The 15,494-nt window shown below is 54.9% G+C and overlaps 1 protein-coding gene across 3 annotated transcripts; it reads left to right on the top strand.

Annotated features, from left to right (window-relative positions):
- Positions 1–597: 597 nt before the first annotated feature.
- Kif12 (kinesin family member 12) lies at positions 598–7,580 on the top strand. Of its 3 annotated transcripts, none has more exons than XM_042678744.1 (19): positions 598–683; positions 767–832; positions 926–1,004; positions 1,363–1,490; positions 1,578–1,653; positions 2,056–2,190; positions 2,313–2,448; positions 3,203–3,294; positions 3,461–3,617; positions 4,257–4,375; positions 4,457–4,561; positions 5,004–5,106; positions 5,187–5,271; positions 5,420–5,506; positions 5,913–6,003; positions 6,077–6,181; positions 6,633–6,733; positions 6,817–6,935; positions 7,239–7,580. In XM_042678744.1, the coding sequence occupies exons 1-19, from the start codon at positions 658–660 to the stop codon at positions 7,376–7,378; spliced, it is 1,950 nt and encodes a 649-aa protein (XP_042534678.1). In that variant the 5' UTR covers positions 598–657; the 3' UTR covers positions 7,379–7,580. The 3 variants fall into 3 exon arrangements, with proteins under 3 accessions (XP_042534678.1, XP_042534677.1, XP_042534676.1); XM_042678743.1 differs by having other exon boundaries at positions 5,181–5,271; XM_042678742.1 differs by having other exon boundaries at positions 5,166–5,271.
- Positions 7,581–15,494: the final 7,914 nt, after the last annotated feature.

Below are 15,494 nucleotides of genomic sequence, written 5' to 3'. Positions count from 1 at the left end.
CTCTCTAGTGAACCAGACCAGGATAGTTGAACACCTGGCTGGCTTTAGATTAGCTTTGGCATGACAGAGGCAGGTGTGCCAATGTTTAACCAGATGCTGGAAATGTGTTCTCATATCCACTTGGAGACCAGCCAGCCAAGTCTTCAAAAAGCTCACCAGGATCTGAGCCTCTCCCCTCCCCTGCCTGGACTGGAGCTGAGAAAAACTCTGAGCTATTGGGAAAAGGGAAGGGTGTGTGAAAGAGCCTGGGTCCATGCTCTGCCCAGGCTCTGGAGCCTTGGCTGAGTCCTTCCCTTCTGACCTTTGTGTCCCTCTCTGTGCTCCAAGGAGGTTGGGTGGTCTCATGGGTCCCTCCCAACTCCTGAGGGAACTTTCCAAAAGCAAGGGATACACAGACTCCAGAACCCCCAGCTAGGAGGCCTTAGTTTGGAACTTTTCCCACTGCAGTGCTGGCGCAGGTAAATCTTTAACTAGCTAACAAGCTATGGGCAGGCGGGAGCCTTTCCGGATGGATGGCTGCCTGGAATAGGGGGGGTAGATGTGGGCGTGTGAGGTGTATACAGACAATCCCAGGGTGGTGAAGGGGCGGGAGGGGGGGTACTGGTAAGAGAAAGCAACCAGACGCCAGTGGGGCTAACACTGGGTGCAGAGCAAGACATGGAGGAACGTGGGACTCCCGACGGGTAAGCAGCGGTTCCCCGAGATCCTGGAAGCCCTGGGGACAGCGTGTGGGAGCAAGGAGGGTTAACACGAATTGTGTCCACAGGGACCCAGCACGGAGCCTGGAGCAGGGGCCAGAGGGACCGGAAACGCCCATCCAAGTGGTGCTCAGGTGGGGAATGCAAGGCTGGGAGGCACCTGGCGCGGATGGGGTTGGTGGATGGGGACACTAGGATGGGCCGCCTGGCTTCCCCTGGCCTCCTAGGGTGCGGCCGATGAGTGCAGCCGAGCTGCGTAGAGGGGAGCAGAGCGCGCTGCACTGCTCAGGAACCCGGACTCTGCAGGTGAGAAACCTTTTCCAACCTCCGAAAAGAAATCTGTAGGAGGGAACATCGGGTCCTACACGCAGGGAACGCCGCCCTGACTCCTTCCCCGGTCCCTCCATCCCCAGGGAGCTTCTCAGTCCCAAAGGAGGCCCTCCATCCCTGAGGATGTCCCGCCCCATATGGCCACGCCCCCAGAGCCCTTCGCTTCCTGGAGGCCCCGCCCCTATATGCCCACCCCTCCAGTAGGACCTTACCTTCCCCGATGTCCCGCCCCTCCACGAGTCCCCGCCCCTCTCGGAGCCACCGGCCTCTCTGGCTCCGCCCCTCCAGTATGCTCTGCCCCCTTCCCCCCCTCCGCCGTTCCTTTCCCCCCCAGGTGAGTCCCCCGGGCGGAGGGCCCGACGTGGCGTTCCGCTTCGGTGCCGTGCTGGACGGGGCACGCACGCAGGAGGACGTGTTCCAGGCGTGCCGCGTGCAGCGCCTGGGCGAGCTAGCACTGCGCGGGTGAGTGGGGCAGCGGATTCCGCCGGGTGTCAGTCATGGCGCGGCCCCGCCCCCTCCTGGGTCCAGCCACGCCCCTGTCGCCCACAGCTTCTCCTGTACTGTCTTCACCTTCGGCCAGACCGGCTCTGGGAAGACCTACACCCTGACCGGACCTCCTCCGCAGGTGGGCCGGGTGCCCACCCGAGCCCGCGACCTGGGCTGTGGGTGGAAACCCAGCGCAGATGCCAGAAGGGGGTGGGGCTGGGAGGGGAAGCCCCGCCCCTCATTTGCATTCAAGGCGATCGAGGCCTGGAGCCCACGCAGGCGCTGGGAGGGAGGAGGGCTTGGAGGGTGAAGCCCCGCCCCTTCATTTGCATTCAAGGCGATCGTGCCCTGGGCTCAGGGACTATGTTGGGAGGATGGGGGTTCCGTTTGGCTCCCTTAACTACTCTATCTGTTCACCGGCCAAATGAAGTAGTTGTACAGCCTGTGAGGTGCCCTCCGAGAACAAGTAGCCCCTACAAAGATCTGGATCCTTAGCGTGCGGCTCTGGGGCCGGCCTGGGCTCCGCTGTGTTTCCCCCCAGGGGGAAGGGATGCCAGTGTCCCCCAGCCTGGCGGGCATCATGCAGAGGACCTTCGCCTGGCTTTTAGAGCGGGTGCAGCACCTGGGTGCCCCCGTCACCCTCCGCGCTTCCTACCTGGAGATTTACAATGAGCAGGTAAGGGAGGAGGCATAGAAAGCCCACCAGGAAACAGAGCAGAAGAGGTGGTGGGACTGTGGCTCCGGGTGATCTGGGGGCCGATGGGAGACCTTTCCTTCTTCTCTTCCCCTCCCTCCCAGGTTCACGACTTACTGAGCCTGGGGTCTCCTCGGCCCCTCCCAGTACGCTGGAACAAGTCTCGGGGCTTCTATGTGGAACAGCTGCGGGTGGTGGAGTTTGGGAGTCTGGAGGCCTTGATGGAGCTACTTCAGATGGGTGTGTCTGTTTTCAGGAGAGCTTTAGGGGGCAGATTGCCTGTGCCTCAGCTTTCCCTGGGTGTGGGTGGGCTGGGGCTTCAGCAATGATACTTGTGAGGCAGAAGGATCAGTGTGCAAACAATTCATAGACATGATACAAAGATGCCCCCTCCCCCACTGGCCTTCCAGACTCCTTCCAGGCCCTCCCTCACCTCCCCCAGATCCAGGGCCTTGGCTTGCTGCTTCCAGACTGCTGCCCCACCAGCCCCTTCCCAGGCAGCAAACCTCATGCCTTTTGTCTCCACATTTGCACTGTCTGAGGCCCTGAGGGAGAAGGTCGTATACTTCTTAGCCAAGTCCTGAGGTCTTCCAACTCTAGTCTTATTCATTTGAATGAATATTTATTGGACACTCCTCTTCTGCAGGCACCCGGAATACTGGAATTCTAGATTCCCGCCCCAGCATTGTGCCTCAACTCTTGGATGATCTTTCCCTTCTTCCACAAAGCAATAGGAAAGATGTTTATGAAATGTAAAGGAGACTGTCATTATTTTTGCTCTGTTCTGGCCATTACTCCCCCCCCCCCCCCCACACACACTATCTGTACTAGTACACTATCCGTACTAGTCCAGCTCCAGGCCTCACCCCCAAACCAACACTACTCTCCAGCCTCCCTTGCCTCCACCAGGCTGGTCTGGTTCCTCCACCCCTTGCTTTTACACCTTTCTCTAACTGGCAGCCATCAGGAAGGGCTCCTGATGTGTCTCCTGCAGGTCTCAGCCGTCGACGGAGCTCTGCTCACACCCTGAACCAGGCTTCCAGCAGAAGCCACGCCCTGCTCACGCTCTACATCAGCAGGCCAGCTGTGAGTCTCCCTCTGGGGAAGATGTGGCTCAGAGCCATCCAGCAAGGGTCTGCTTTGCATGGGGAAACCTACCAGGGCCGGCATAGGGAAAGCCCTTAGCCTGGTGACCTTGTGACTTTGATGGAGACTGTCCCACCCAAGTCTCCATCAAGCCTTGTTTCTCCAGTCCCAGAAGGTGCCTCCTGTGGACCCTGGGGAGCCCCCTGTGGGTGGGAAGCTGTGCTTTGTAGACCTGGCAGGCAGTGAGAAGGTGGCTGCCACAGGATCCCGTGGAGAGCTGATGGTAGAGGCCAACAATATCAACCGCAGCCTTCTGGCCCTGGGTAAGACTTGGGCAAGGCTGTGGTAGGCCTGGGGCTCACTGATCTAGCTTTCTGTGCTCCTCTTCTGCACCAGGAGTTGGGGTGCGTAGGTAAGGCTGGTGAGCCTCTTCTGTGGCCGACTTCCTCCCCACCCCATCCCCCACCTCAGTGGCAGGAGCTCAGCCTCTTAGAACACTGTCAGTCTACACGTGCTTTTAGTCTATAAAGCAGGCTTCTAACTTGAGAGGTGGGAACAGCCAGCTGCAGGGTAGGACTCCTCAGAAGTATTACAACTGCCTCTTGTGCAGTTGGAGGGCTGCTGGCACCAGTGGGGGACACGAATGGACCCAGGTCCCCACAGTAGGTATAGGGAGCCTGGATCCGTCAAGGACCAGGCTATTGGTGCAACTCCTTTCCTTCAGTCATTTGTAAGAGCGTTTCTGAGCCCCTGCCAAGTGCCAACCCTCTGCTAGGCACTGGGAATTGGGGTGGACAGGATATCTGTGTCCTGGGGGTGGGGGTGGTGGAGGCTAGTCTGAAGGAGTGGTAAGATCCCGAGGAAAGATGAAAATAGTCATAGGCCTCAATAGAGACCCCATCTGTAGCATCCCTACTTTGGATGGGCAGTGTAACCTCTCTGCATCTTACTCTCCCCACCAGGGCACTGTATCTCCCTGCTGCTGGACCCACAGCGGAAGCAGAGCCACATTCCCTTCCGAGACAGCAAGCTCACCAAGTTGCTGGCAGACTCACTGGGGGGGCGTGGGGTCACCCTCATGGTAATTGACTGGGGTTGGCAGGGAGGCCAATCCTGAGGCAGGGACTCCTAGGAAGGAGTGCTTAGGGGAGGCTCTCCCCAGGTGGCCTGCGTGTCCCCTTCAGCCCAGTGCCTTCCAGAGACTCTCAGCACTCTGCGATATGCAAGTCGAGCTCAGCGGGTCACCACCCGGCCACAGGGCCCTAAGGTGAACAAAGAGGGGAGGGGAGGGACATCATCTCCCTACCAGGCAGCCATCAGAGCCTGCACTGGCATTGTAATTGAAGCTGAGGATGGGGTCAGAACTGGGATTAGAGTCAGAATCCTAGAAATGGGGTGGTGGTTGATTAGGATGGAGTCAGGCTACCGGCCAAGGTCATGGCCAGGGACTGGGTAGATCTAGGTTCATTTGGGGAGTCAGAATTGAGGTCAAATTTGGGAAAGATCTGCATTGGGAGTTGGACTTGGGGATCCTACAAGGTGATGCAACTGGGCTTCAGATGGATACGGACTCATGCCAGGATACCAGGCTGGCGAGTGATGCCCACGCTGACCCGTAGGTCCCACACAGTTTCCCACACCCACAAGCCCTTGTGCCGTGCACAACCTGTACAGTCACAAAGGGCCTTGGGGGCCTTGGTTCCCTGTAGCCCTCCGGGATGAAGCAACCCCAGAATGTGGAGGCTGAGATCCTGCAGCTCCGGGAGGAGAACCGTTGCCTGCGGCTTCAGTTGGACCAAATGGGCAGCAAGGGTATGAGCTCCCGGGGAGTGGATGGCATGTGGCTAGAGCCTGAAGGTTGGTGCATCCAGCCTCCTCCTGCTTCCTTACAGGGTTCCAGGGAGCCCGAATGGCCTGGGCCCAGCGGAACCTCTATGCCATGCTGCAGGAATTCATGCTGGAGAATGAGAGGCTCAGGTAGGGCTCAGCTGTCTCCATGCTCCATGGCTACGTGGGCCAAGATGTTTTCCCTTCCTGCCCCTGGGCTCTCTGTCCCAACCTGCCTCCAGGCTTGGGGATTCCCTGCCCTGAGGAGGAGACAGCCCTGCCTCTGTACTCTCCCAAGGAAAGAGGTGAGCCAACTGCATAGTAGCCGGGACCTGGCCCGGGGTGAGCAGCGAGTCCTGGCCCAGCAGGTCCATGAACTGCAGAGGTGAGTACAGACGCCTGTGTGGATAGACAGGGGCCGCAGGGCCACTGGGAAAGGGGGGGTCTCGTGATATGGGTGCATGTCCAATGTCTGCAGCCCACCAACTGGTTCAGTGTCAGCTTGGCCACCTCCTGGTTGCTGGAGCCTCACTTCTGTGCAGTAGGGACCTAGCTTTCAGGCTGGAGCCTCACTTCTGTGCAGTAGGGACCTAGCTTTCAGGCTGGAGCCTCACTTCTGTGCAGTAGGGACCTAGCTTGTCTGGCTTTCAGGCTTGCTAGAGATGGGGATACAGCAATTGGTGAAGCACTGAGAGTGGGACCAGCCCATAACAGGAGCTCCAGGCATCTCTGAAAGGGGACCTGGGGAAGGCTGGGGGCGACAGACGCAGGACCACCCCTTTTCTTCCCAGGCGCCTCCTCTCTGTCTGCACACTTCACCAGCCAGCGCCTGCCCCAGCTCCACCATGCCCCTGCTTGGTGATGCCGGCTGCCCCCTGCCATGTGAGTCTCACTGCCTCCCCGGGAGAGGGGATGAGCTGAGACATCACAGAGCCACTGATGCACCTTCTTGCAGGCATTGCCTCCTCTCTGCTCCTGCCCCTGCTGTCACCTCTGCCCTGTGTGCCGGGCACCCTTGGCCCGTTGGGCCTGTCCACAACAGGAGTGCCACGTGCCCCAGGTAGGAAGGACCAGAGACAGGGTGCTATGAGAACTGGAGCCCTTGATCGGGGGCTTAGCGATCCCAGGGAGGTGGAGTGGTGGTGAAGGAAGAGCTTAGGGCTCGGAGCCTCTGTCCAGGGTTCAGAACGCCTGTTGGCCTCAACTCCCTCACTCTGCCTTCTTTTAGGAACACTCTCTGTGATTTGCTTGTTCTTTTACTCACGTTCACATCTGCCCATCCGTACATCTCCGTCCTCGTGCATGCACTTCCTTCACTCCCTGCTTGGAGCATTTGGGCCCCTCTCCATTTCCAGCTCTGAGGGATCAAAGTAGACCAGACACGGCCCTACCCTTTGTGCTGACCCAACATTCTTGGTACCCATGGCTGGGGGGTCATGGCCAGCACCAGGGAGTGGGACCCAGAGGAGCAGTCTGAGGTCTTCGAGGATGCTCTCTGCTCCTTCCTACAGGTGCTGGACCCAGAGACCCCTAGAGGCATGCCGCTGTCTTCACGGCCCCCACCCTGGGCACCTCCATGCAGCCCTGGCTCTGCCAAGATCCCAGGAGAGAGGTAGGTCCAGTCCTGAGGCACTGGGGAAAAGGGTGGAAATCTAGGGACACAGAGGGTCACCCCACTCACTCACGCTTGCCTAGGAACCACAGCGACTGGACCCAGACTGGAGTCCTGGCCGAGATGCTGACTGGGGAGGAGGTGGTCCCCTCCGCCCCACCCTTGCCCTCGGGATCCCCAAATGCACCACCAATATTGAGAGGTGAAGCTGTGGGGGAGGGGGGAGGGAGGGAGGAGAGAGGGAAGAAAGAAAGGAGGGATCCCTGTGTTGTCCAGGCCTCAGATCCTGTGTCTGAAATAAGATGGGCTGAAGCGGTTCTGAGATCTTCCCAGGTCCCAGCTTTAGTGTTCTCTCTGGTAGCCCAGACCTCTCTGCTGGAGCTGGGGGTGGGAGGTGGGGGCAGAGAGGGAGCACAAGGCTAGGCTCCCACCGAGGATGCTGGGCGTGGGTGGGCCTAGTGGGGAGGATCGGGGAGCGCAGGCCTCGAGTGTCATCTCTCCTCAGGTGCAGCCAGGATCCCCAATCTGGCCCAGAGACTGGAGGCCCTCAGACACCAGATTGGGAGCTCCCTGCGAAGGGGCCAGAGCCAGCCACCCCCCAGCGAGGGCACGAGGAGCCCAGGCCAAGGCTTCCCTCCCTGCTGAAGGCAAAGTAGAAACACAGAAGCTGCCTGGCTCTGCCCTCTGGGGCCTCAGTGTCCTCGTCTGAGGATGGGGACAGCCAAGTGTGGGTGGATGCCTTTTGTACCTGCTTGGAGACGCACACATTTCTCCCAATCATTATCGGCCTTAAATGGTAACATCCAAAGCACTCTGTGATTGCCTTACTAAAAGCAACGGAGGAGCAGCTGGGCTTGTAGGAGAGCACTAGGAGTGGGGACTTGGGGATCACTTGGAGGTTGCTACTGCCACTGCAGGTATAAAAGTAAGCTGGGACTCAAGAGAAACCAGGTGGCAAGTGATAAAGTCTATAAATTAAGAGTGATCTGCTCCAGTCACTTCAGCATGGGGGAGGTTGTGAGGGAAGGGAGTTTTGGGGGGTCTGAGGAGGAAGGAGGCCCCTGGGCACATGTGCATGTCCCCATCTGATCTGGACTTCCCTAGGCTCTCATCCGCTCCCTTCTCCTCTCCTGTATTGGACAAGTTTTAACCAATGACCATGTACCACTGGTAGGCAGGCATGGGCAGGCGTGGCCGGCAGGGCGGAGGGAGGAGGGGAGTAAGCTGAGGATGCTCGGAGAAGGCAGTGCTTGAGGAAGGTTGGGGCAGGATCTTCCCTGGGCCCTGATCCCTGGGCCCTAGGCTTAGGCCTTAGTGATAGGGCTTGGTGAGCAATGGGGAGCAGCTAGAGAGATGCTGGGGAGACTCAGGGAACAGAAGGTGCTGGAAGGAGGTGGCAGCCTTCTGATCTCTAAATATGTCGGGCCTGGTTAAGGACACAAGGATCCGTTTCCCTCACCTGGCTTCCAAGCAAAGAAAGCCTCGCTCTTCCTGTCCAGAATTCTGGGAAATCCCCTGGACATATCTCTGCATTTTGAATCCTTACACTGCGGGACTAAGGAGCCAAAGATAAAACCAAGGTCCCTCTAGACTGCTCTGAGCATGTGTGTCTTGGGATAGGCCATTGTGCTTCTCTTGAGCCTGTCCCACTGTAAGGCTCGTGACTTCTGGAGTCTGTGCAGGGTAAATCCCCAAAGCTGGGGACTCACAGGCACAACCCAGGAGTCAGGTATTGAGAGGCAGGACTTGTGACTGGATCCATTAGGGATGTCCCTGGAAAACAAAATCCATTGGAGGCAGAGGCTGTGGACAGCAGGTGATGGTCAGACACAGGGAGGCCAAGCAGGCTGCAACTGAGCCCACAGGCTGCACCACCCACGTTCCAGTCACCCGCCATCACATCGCCCTGAGTAATCAAGTGACTTGGCTGCTCTGAGCCCGGGGTCACTTCAGGGCCACAGTGCACAGAGTCTCTTTGTCATGGGGATGGCAGTCTCATCAATTTGGAAAGAATATTGCGCGAGGCTTTGCCTCTTGCAGAGGATTGGGACAAAGACAACATGAAGTGAACAAGATAATTTGATGCAATTTGGTAGCCAGACTCAAAAATGACCCATTCAGCAAGTATCTGCGGAGGACCTGTTTCAGCCAGCATTGGCAGGATCGTATTGTCCTGTGTCTCTGGGAACACACACGGCATCCAAGCACAATATATGGCAGGCCAGATGGTGATAAATGCTTTCTAGCAAAAGAGCTGGTTTTTGGGGGGGGGGGCGGGCAATTCAGGCTCTGCCTGGGCAGGGCTACAGCACTAAATTTGGGGTTCAGGAAAGGTCTCAGGGAAGTGATCTGTTGTACAGGGACCCAAGCAGGGATGGGGAGACCAGTGAATGCCACAAAGTTCCTTTTTCTAATATGAAGTTCAGGCCCAGGCTCTTCCCCAGCCCCTCACATCCCTTATCTTTTAGCCTGGGGCCCTGCTTGCTGGGAGGTCCCCAGCCCTCAGTTGAGGGCAGCAAAGGCCTCTGGCACTGAGTGTGAATTTTCCTTAGTCTAGGATGATGGAGCGGGACCACCCAGGGGGACCCTGGCTGGCTCATTACTGTTTGCATGATTCCCACTGGAGCCGGCCAGTTTTCCAGTTTCCTAGTGCCAGCTCCCAGTCAGCACAAACTTCATCCCCTTTCCTAAGAGACACAGGATAGCAAGGAGGTGCCTGCCACTGACAGCCTGGTCTCCTGGACCATGTGTTCATCTCTCAGACAGCAGCCTCACTCTAGGAAGCTACTGTCCTAGATCCCTGAGCCCTGTCCTACATCATACCAACACTAGATCCATTCTGCCTTATGGAGAACTATGGACTCAGGAAGGTTCTCCTAAAATCCTGAAAGTCACAAGCCTTCTAGAAGTTGCTACAACTTGTGTGGGGGAGGGTGTGTGTGTGACAGAGCAGGGGGTACTAGACAATAACTCAAGAACTCACAGGACCTCAGAACATTGGATGTGAGAGAAACTCTTGGAAATCCTGACACACTAGGAATTTCCCAGAATTCCAAGTCCCTGGAAGATCTCTCTGGAATTTCTAAACCCTATAGAGAAGTTCAAAGAATCCTCTGGAATGTCTGGCTTGGGAAGGGAGGGGGTATAATGGAGAAGAGACATTCACTTGGAGCTCTGAAGGCCATCCATGGGTTTGTGGAGTATTGAAATCACCAACGGCCTGGACGTGTAGGTATCTGATTGAATTGGGGTCTTCCAGTTTTATGACACATTTACCCCAAATTACTCATCAGTCCCTCGGGAGTGGGTTTCGGCCCTTTATAGGACATTTTGAAATAAGCAGGAAAGCGACTTTTCTATTGCATCATGCGCCCAAGCCATTGCCTTCCCCTGGCAGCAAGGAAAAGCTCTGACTGACAGGTGAGGAGTCATCTTCAAGAACCTGCACACAGCTCTGGCCCTGCATTGTTTCATTCACACGATGACAGACCCTATTGTAAAGACCAGGCCTCCTCTTACTGGGCTTGAGAGGCAGGAAACTTACCTCCAGCCACTTCCCCTTTCTCTAGGATCTTGCAGCTGAGTGAAGGGAAAAGGATGTCCAAACAAGCAACAATTATAATTACACCCAGAAGGTGGCAGCAGAGGGATCTGAGCATGCGTATATGGTTTCTATCCTGAGCTGTCACACTGGATTGCCATCCAGTGGGACCACAGTGGGATAGAGGAGCTATTTACTTTCAGCTTGGAAACTCCTGTGCATGGTAAAAAGACCTCCACACAAAAGCCTTATGCATCCCACCAAGGATCAGCAAAGACACGGATAAAAGCAGAGCAGGACTTCCTGAGTTCCTCTCTCCCCACAGAGGTGTTACCACCCCAAAGACCAATGAGTTCTTTACCAGCTCCCTTGTTCAACTTAAGCTAGAACTTGGAGAATTAGAAGTAGAGCCTGAAACCCAGCCTTTGGTGGGCAGGGCCCAGGGTAGGGAGGCTGGAGAGCTGGGTTGTCTCTAACTGACCTTATCTTGGGCAGATTCTCCCTGCTTCTTAGCCTCTATCTTCCCAGTTTTCCAGCTGTGGGATCTTCAGTAAGGTAGATAAGGTTTTTAACTCTCAGGTTTGGTTTTTCCCTGAAGAATAAGGACTGAATTGGTTGACCCTTAGAGGATCTACAGCAAAGATCACAGCCAGGACTGGAAGCCAGGCTGGTATGACTGATTTAAAGCAAAGCACCACAGGACCAGGACTCTTTGCTACTGGGTACCCATACATGTATCTATGTACTCACTCATCTGAAGTTATTACTAAGGGACTCTGGGCTTGTTGATTTCCATCTCCAGTCTCTCATCTCCAATCTCTTTCATCTGTCTTCGCCCTTCTTGGGGTCTGACCAGAATCTTCCTCCTGGTTCGAAGTCAATCATCATTGTTCACTGAAACATTATTCATTGGTATGGCAGACCCCAAGTACAGTATTGGCTGAGGAATATATAAACAGGTTCATATGAGTCTGACTCCTGCCATAAGAAGCCCAGTAAAGAGAGAGCCCTAGCTTCTCCACTAACCAAAAGAGCATAGCCAAGAGGTCCTGATGGTTATAAGAGGACTGGGCCCAGGGGAAAGAGATCTGGGAAAATAGCCACTACCACTACCGGGTCACCTGATTTCTTACCCTTGGTTTCTGTAGAACTGGGATGCAAAGCGGGACTACCAGAACAGTAAGATCCTTCCTAAGAGGATCCAGTAGGACTGATCTGCAGAGGGGTCATCAGAGGGCTCAGTAGACAGAAAGAACTTGGCAAAGTGATAATTCAGGTTACAGTATTCCTTGAGATCTATAGCAATTGCTCACAATTCTGTTTTCCCAGCAAAAGGCCCCGGGATCCTACCAAGTCTCAGCCTGTCTGGCAGGGGTGGGGATGGGCAAGGGAAAGGTGCAGGCTGAATGTTCTACTTTTGTCAGAGGGTTTTTAACAGGCCAAGGATGGCCAGGTTCTATCTCTGGGTTCTTTTACTTCCTCTTTTCTTTTCTCCCTCCCTCCTGCCCTCCTTCCTTTTCTCTTTTTCTCTCCTTTCCTCTTTCTTCTTCATTCTTATTTCTTCTAGGTTTTTTCCCCCATTAATGTCTAAGTTAATATTAATAGCCTGGTTTGGGAGTGGGCATTTGCTGTAGGCCTCTGAGCCTGTCTGTATAGAACAATCTGAGCGCAAACCATGGAGGACTTTCTGGACGTTCTCTGCTGCCCCCTTGTGGACTAAGATACCCACACGTGTGCAATTCCTGCCAAGTCTGGAGGAGCACTAAACCCCTGCTGGGCACCGCGTGCTAGTGACAGGTCTGCACAGCTGTGGAGTATTTGCACAGGACCATCTCTCTGTCCCTGTCAGCAGTGTCACATTAGTGAGCCTGATTGGAGGCCCAGATGAATAACCAAGGCCAGTTCGGGTCAGGACTTTCCCTAAGGTTACTTGTGAGTCACAATGACTGACACTGGGGTCTCTGGTGGCCTTGCTCTTTGGGACAGGCTGGAAAGATGGGAAACAGAGCCTGAGAATCACTGGGTGATGAGGATATCCCTCTCACTTTGCTGGTCAGGAATCGTGAGCACTGCCTGGTTCTTCATTCATCCGAGTGTCCCGGATAAACCCAGCAGGCCTGGCATTTGAGGCAAGGCCTTGGGTCAGGAAGCAAGGTTGCCCTGTTTCTCCTCTCCATTAGCAGAGGAGAACGAAGCTCTTACCACAGTGGCCAGTGTCCTTCATGTCCCTGCTGGCCTAGTGACCCCTGAACTTCTGGGTTGCTGTTGCCCTGGGTCCCTGGATCTCCCTCCCTCCTACTTACAGACCTGCCCAGACTCACTTCTGAACCTGCCTTCACCCCTTGTGCATCGCAGAGGCAGAAAAGACATCTTGGCCTCACAGGCCTCCTACCTCCCAGCTTGCCTGGCCTCACCCCTGCTTTCTGTTTTCCCTTCATTCACGTTCCTCCTCTCCCCCCTCAGACCTCCACTCAACTCCAGGACCCAGTGGAGGAGGACCAGGGGGCCATGGTCCCCCTCCCACCCTCAGATCCAAGCACCAATAAGAGAACAAATGAATCAACCAAGGAAATAAGGCCTGATGGTGGAGCCAGAAGCTGGCTAGCCTTGACCAACACCCACGGTGTCCTTCACCCTAGTATGTTCATTGGAAATTGAAGCTTCTGGTGTGGCACTGGCCCTCCCCTTCCTCTTGAAGTGGTTCTAGAGAATGGCCACTTCCTGTGGACTCTCAGACCCTTGGGCCCCCCTAGGAGGGCAGGCAGGGGTCCAGGAGTTCTCACCCCCTTCACAGGGAGTAAGAGGAAGCAGGGTCCAGCACTTAGACACTGCCTGCTTTGCATCCTTGTAGCCCCCATGGTTAATTTTTAAAAAGCAGCTCAAAGTCCAGGGGGCCCTAGCAACTTTTGTCTCTGTTTGCTCGGGTTAATAATCTCAGGAGCACAAACATCCCCAGGACAGGAGAAGACATGACTCCCTTACCTACCTCTGTCCTCAGGGCCTCTCCCCTACCTCTTTTCACCCTGGCAGGCCAGGCACTGGTTGAACAGCCCTGACCCAGAGATGGGGATTAAGCTGCCCCCTGCCCCTCAAGCCCCCCACCCCAGTTTGTCTCCAGCTTCCTCTCTGGACAGTGTGCTTGCTAACCCAAGCACATCGCTGCTGAGAAAGTCAGATGTGCTATCTTAGTGAGCTGTGTATAGCCAAAGTCAAGGGCAGGCACTGTCCAATTCAACCAGTACTTCCACAAACAGTGTTTACTTTCATCTCCTGACAGGCAGAACAGTTTACAGATTAGGAAAGAGGGATTCAGAGAAGATAATCCACTCCCCCCCAAGCTCACCCACAAGTCAGGGGGTGCCTGGCTTTTGATTCTCTATACTTCCTCTTAGACCATCTCTTGGCGACCACCATTAACCAAATCATAAACGACTGGGAAACTTGGTGACCACAGGGAATGGTAACTGCCTCAGAAAGTTGAGCCAACACACTCGCTGTGTTTAAATGCATTTCAGACCAAGCAAAAAGGAAAGACAATCAGTGTCCAAACTGTTACAAACCAAAGGAAACACTTAAAAACAGACACATACTTGATCTGGATACCAGCAAAGGAGAAACATAAACTGGATCTTGTAGAAGGGACAAAACTTACCATTTGTTCATACACTGGCTAAATAGAGGAATCCCCCTCCCCCACGGTTCTCCTATGATGGGGGGGGGAGGGTTGTACTCAGAAATGCATGTCTGGAGGGTACCAGCTCCCACAGGAGGCTGCAGGGTGAAGGAAATGTTCCATGCCAGCAAGCAAGGAGGAAGGGAGAAGAGAAGCTTTAACTCCTGGAAGAGAGAACTTTTTCATCAAGAAAGACTGTGGTATGATGGGCAAGAATTTGAGCTCTGGGTTTCTTTTTTTTTAATTCCCATTTAAAAGATTTAAACCTATACTAGGTACAGGGATGCATGCCTGTAATCCCAGTAGCTAGTTGGTAAGTGGAGATTGGGAGGATTGTGGTTGGAGGCTAGCCAGGGCAAAAAGTTCATGAGATCTTATTTCAACCACTAAGCTGGGTGCAGCAGTATGCACTTGGAATCCCAACTACTCCAGAGGAATAAATAGGACTGTGGTCCAAGCTGCTGTAGCAAAGAACTTGAAACTGGTAGTAACAGTAAGATAAACACATAGATGTATCCTCTCATAGTACTGGAGGCTGGGCATTGGAGACCAGGTTGTTGGAACCAGTTCATGGCTGAAGGTCCTGGGGGGGGGGGATTGGCCCCTTGTCTCCTGCAGCCTGTAGTGGTGGCCATCGATCAGCCTTGATGACTGACCCACAGTGGCATCTACTTGGTGTCTTCCTAATCTTCCCATAGTCATCGTCCCTCTGCGTCCCTCTGTCCCTCTATGTCCCTCAGTGTCTCTCTCAGTTCCCTTATAATAACACAGGTGGTTTGATTTAGCAACAGCCCCTATCTTAAACAATGTCAGCTATAAATGAGGTCACATCTCCCAAGGTTCTGGGTAGTCATGAAGTTTAGGGGGGGGCACAGTTTCCCCCTCTATGGGCACACACAGCTTTCAATATATATCAGTGAGGGACCACGTTACTGCTCACACCCTCCTCCCAATGCATGGACCCCAAATCTATTGTCACCCCATTTACAGATGAAGAAACTGAGGAACTGAGTAGGCCCCCCTGGTTCCAGAGTCCCTGCACTCCACCCCTGTGAAATGCTGCCTCTCCCAGGTGAGTGGCTCAGGGCTTCCTGGAGACCCAAGTCCTTGCTAAGGTGGGAAATGATGCCACTTCCTGGGAAGGGAGGGGGTAGGGGATGGGGTATGCCAAGTGCAGGTTCATTATTAGCTTTGCAATTATTTGCCAAGGGCTACAGGACACCAGGGCCAAAGGAAGAACTCTGGGGCAGGGTTTGTGTGTGGCTTTCAGTCTGGGCCCTGCCTCAGATCCTTCCTGGTAGTGTTAGGTCACTTCCCCTCTCTGGGTCTTGAATTTTTGTTCCCATGAGAAATGGGCCCAATCTGGTGGTCCATTGGAATGATCCAGAAGCAAAGTCTAGTGCTGCCTGTCCCCCATCCTCAGCCTTACATGTCCTTGTGGCAGGTAGAGGTCCATAGGGAAGCATTTCTCTTGTGTGTGGCCAATGCCCCCTTGAGATAGTGACCAGAGCCTCCTGGCTGCAGGGATCAGCCCAGCCAGGCTTCAG

Source organism: Dipodomys spectabilis, unplaced genomic scaffold, assembly GCF_019054845.1.
Source record: "Dipodomys spectabilis isolate Male_0828 unplaced genomic scaffold, ASM1905484v1 ptg000046l, whole genome shotgun sequence".
NCBI classification, from domain to species: Eukaryota; Metazoa; Chordata; class Mammalia; order Rodentia; family Heteromyidae; genus Dipodomys; species Dipodomys spectabilis.
The sequence above is the reverse complement of the archived record's forward strand: the minus strand, read 5'-3'. Positions and strand labels throughout refer to the sequence as shown.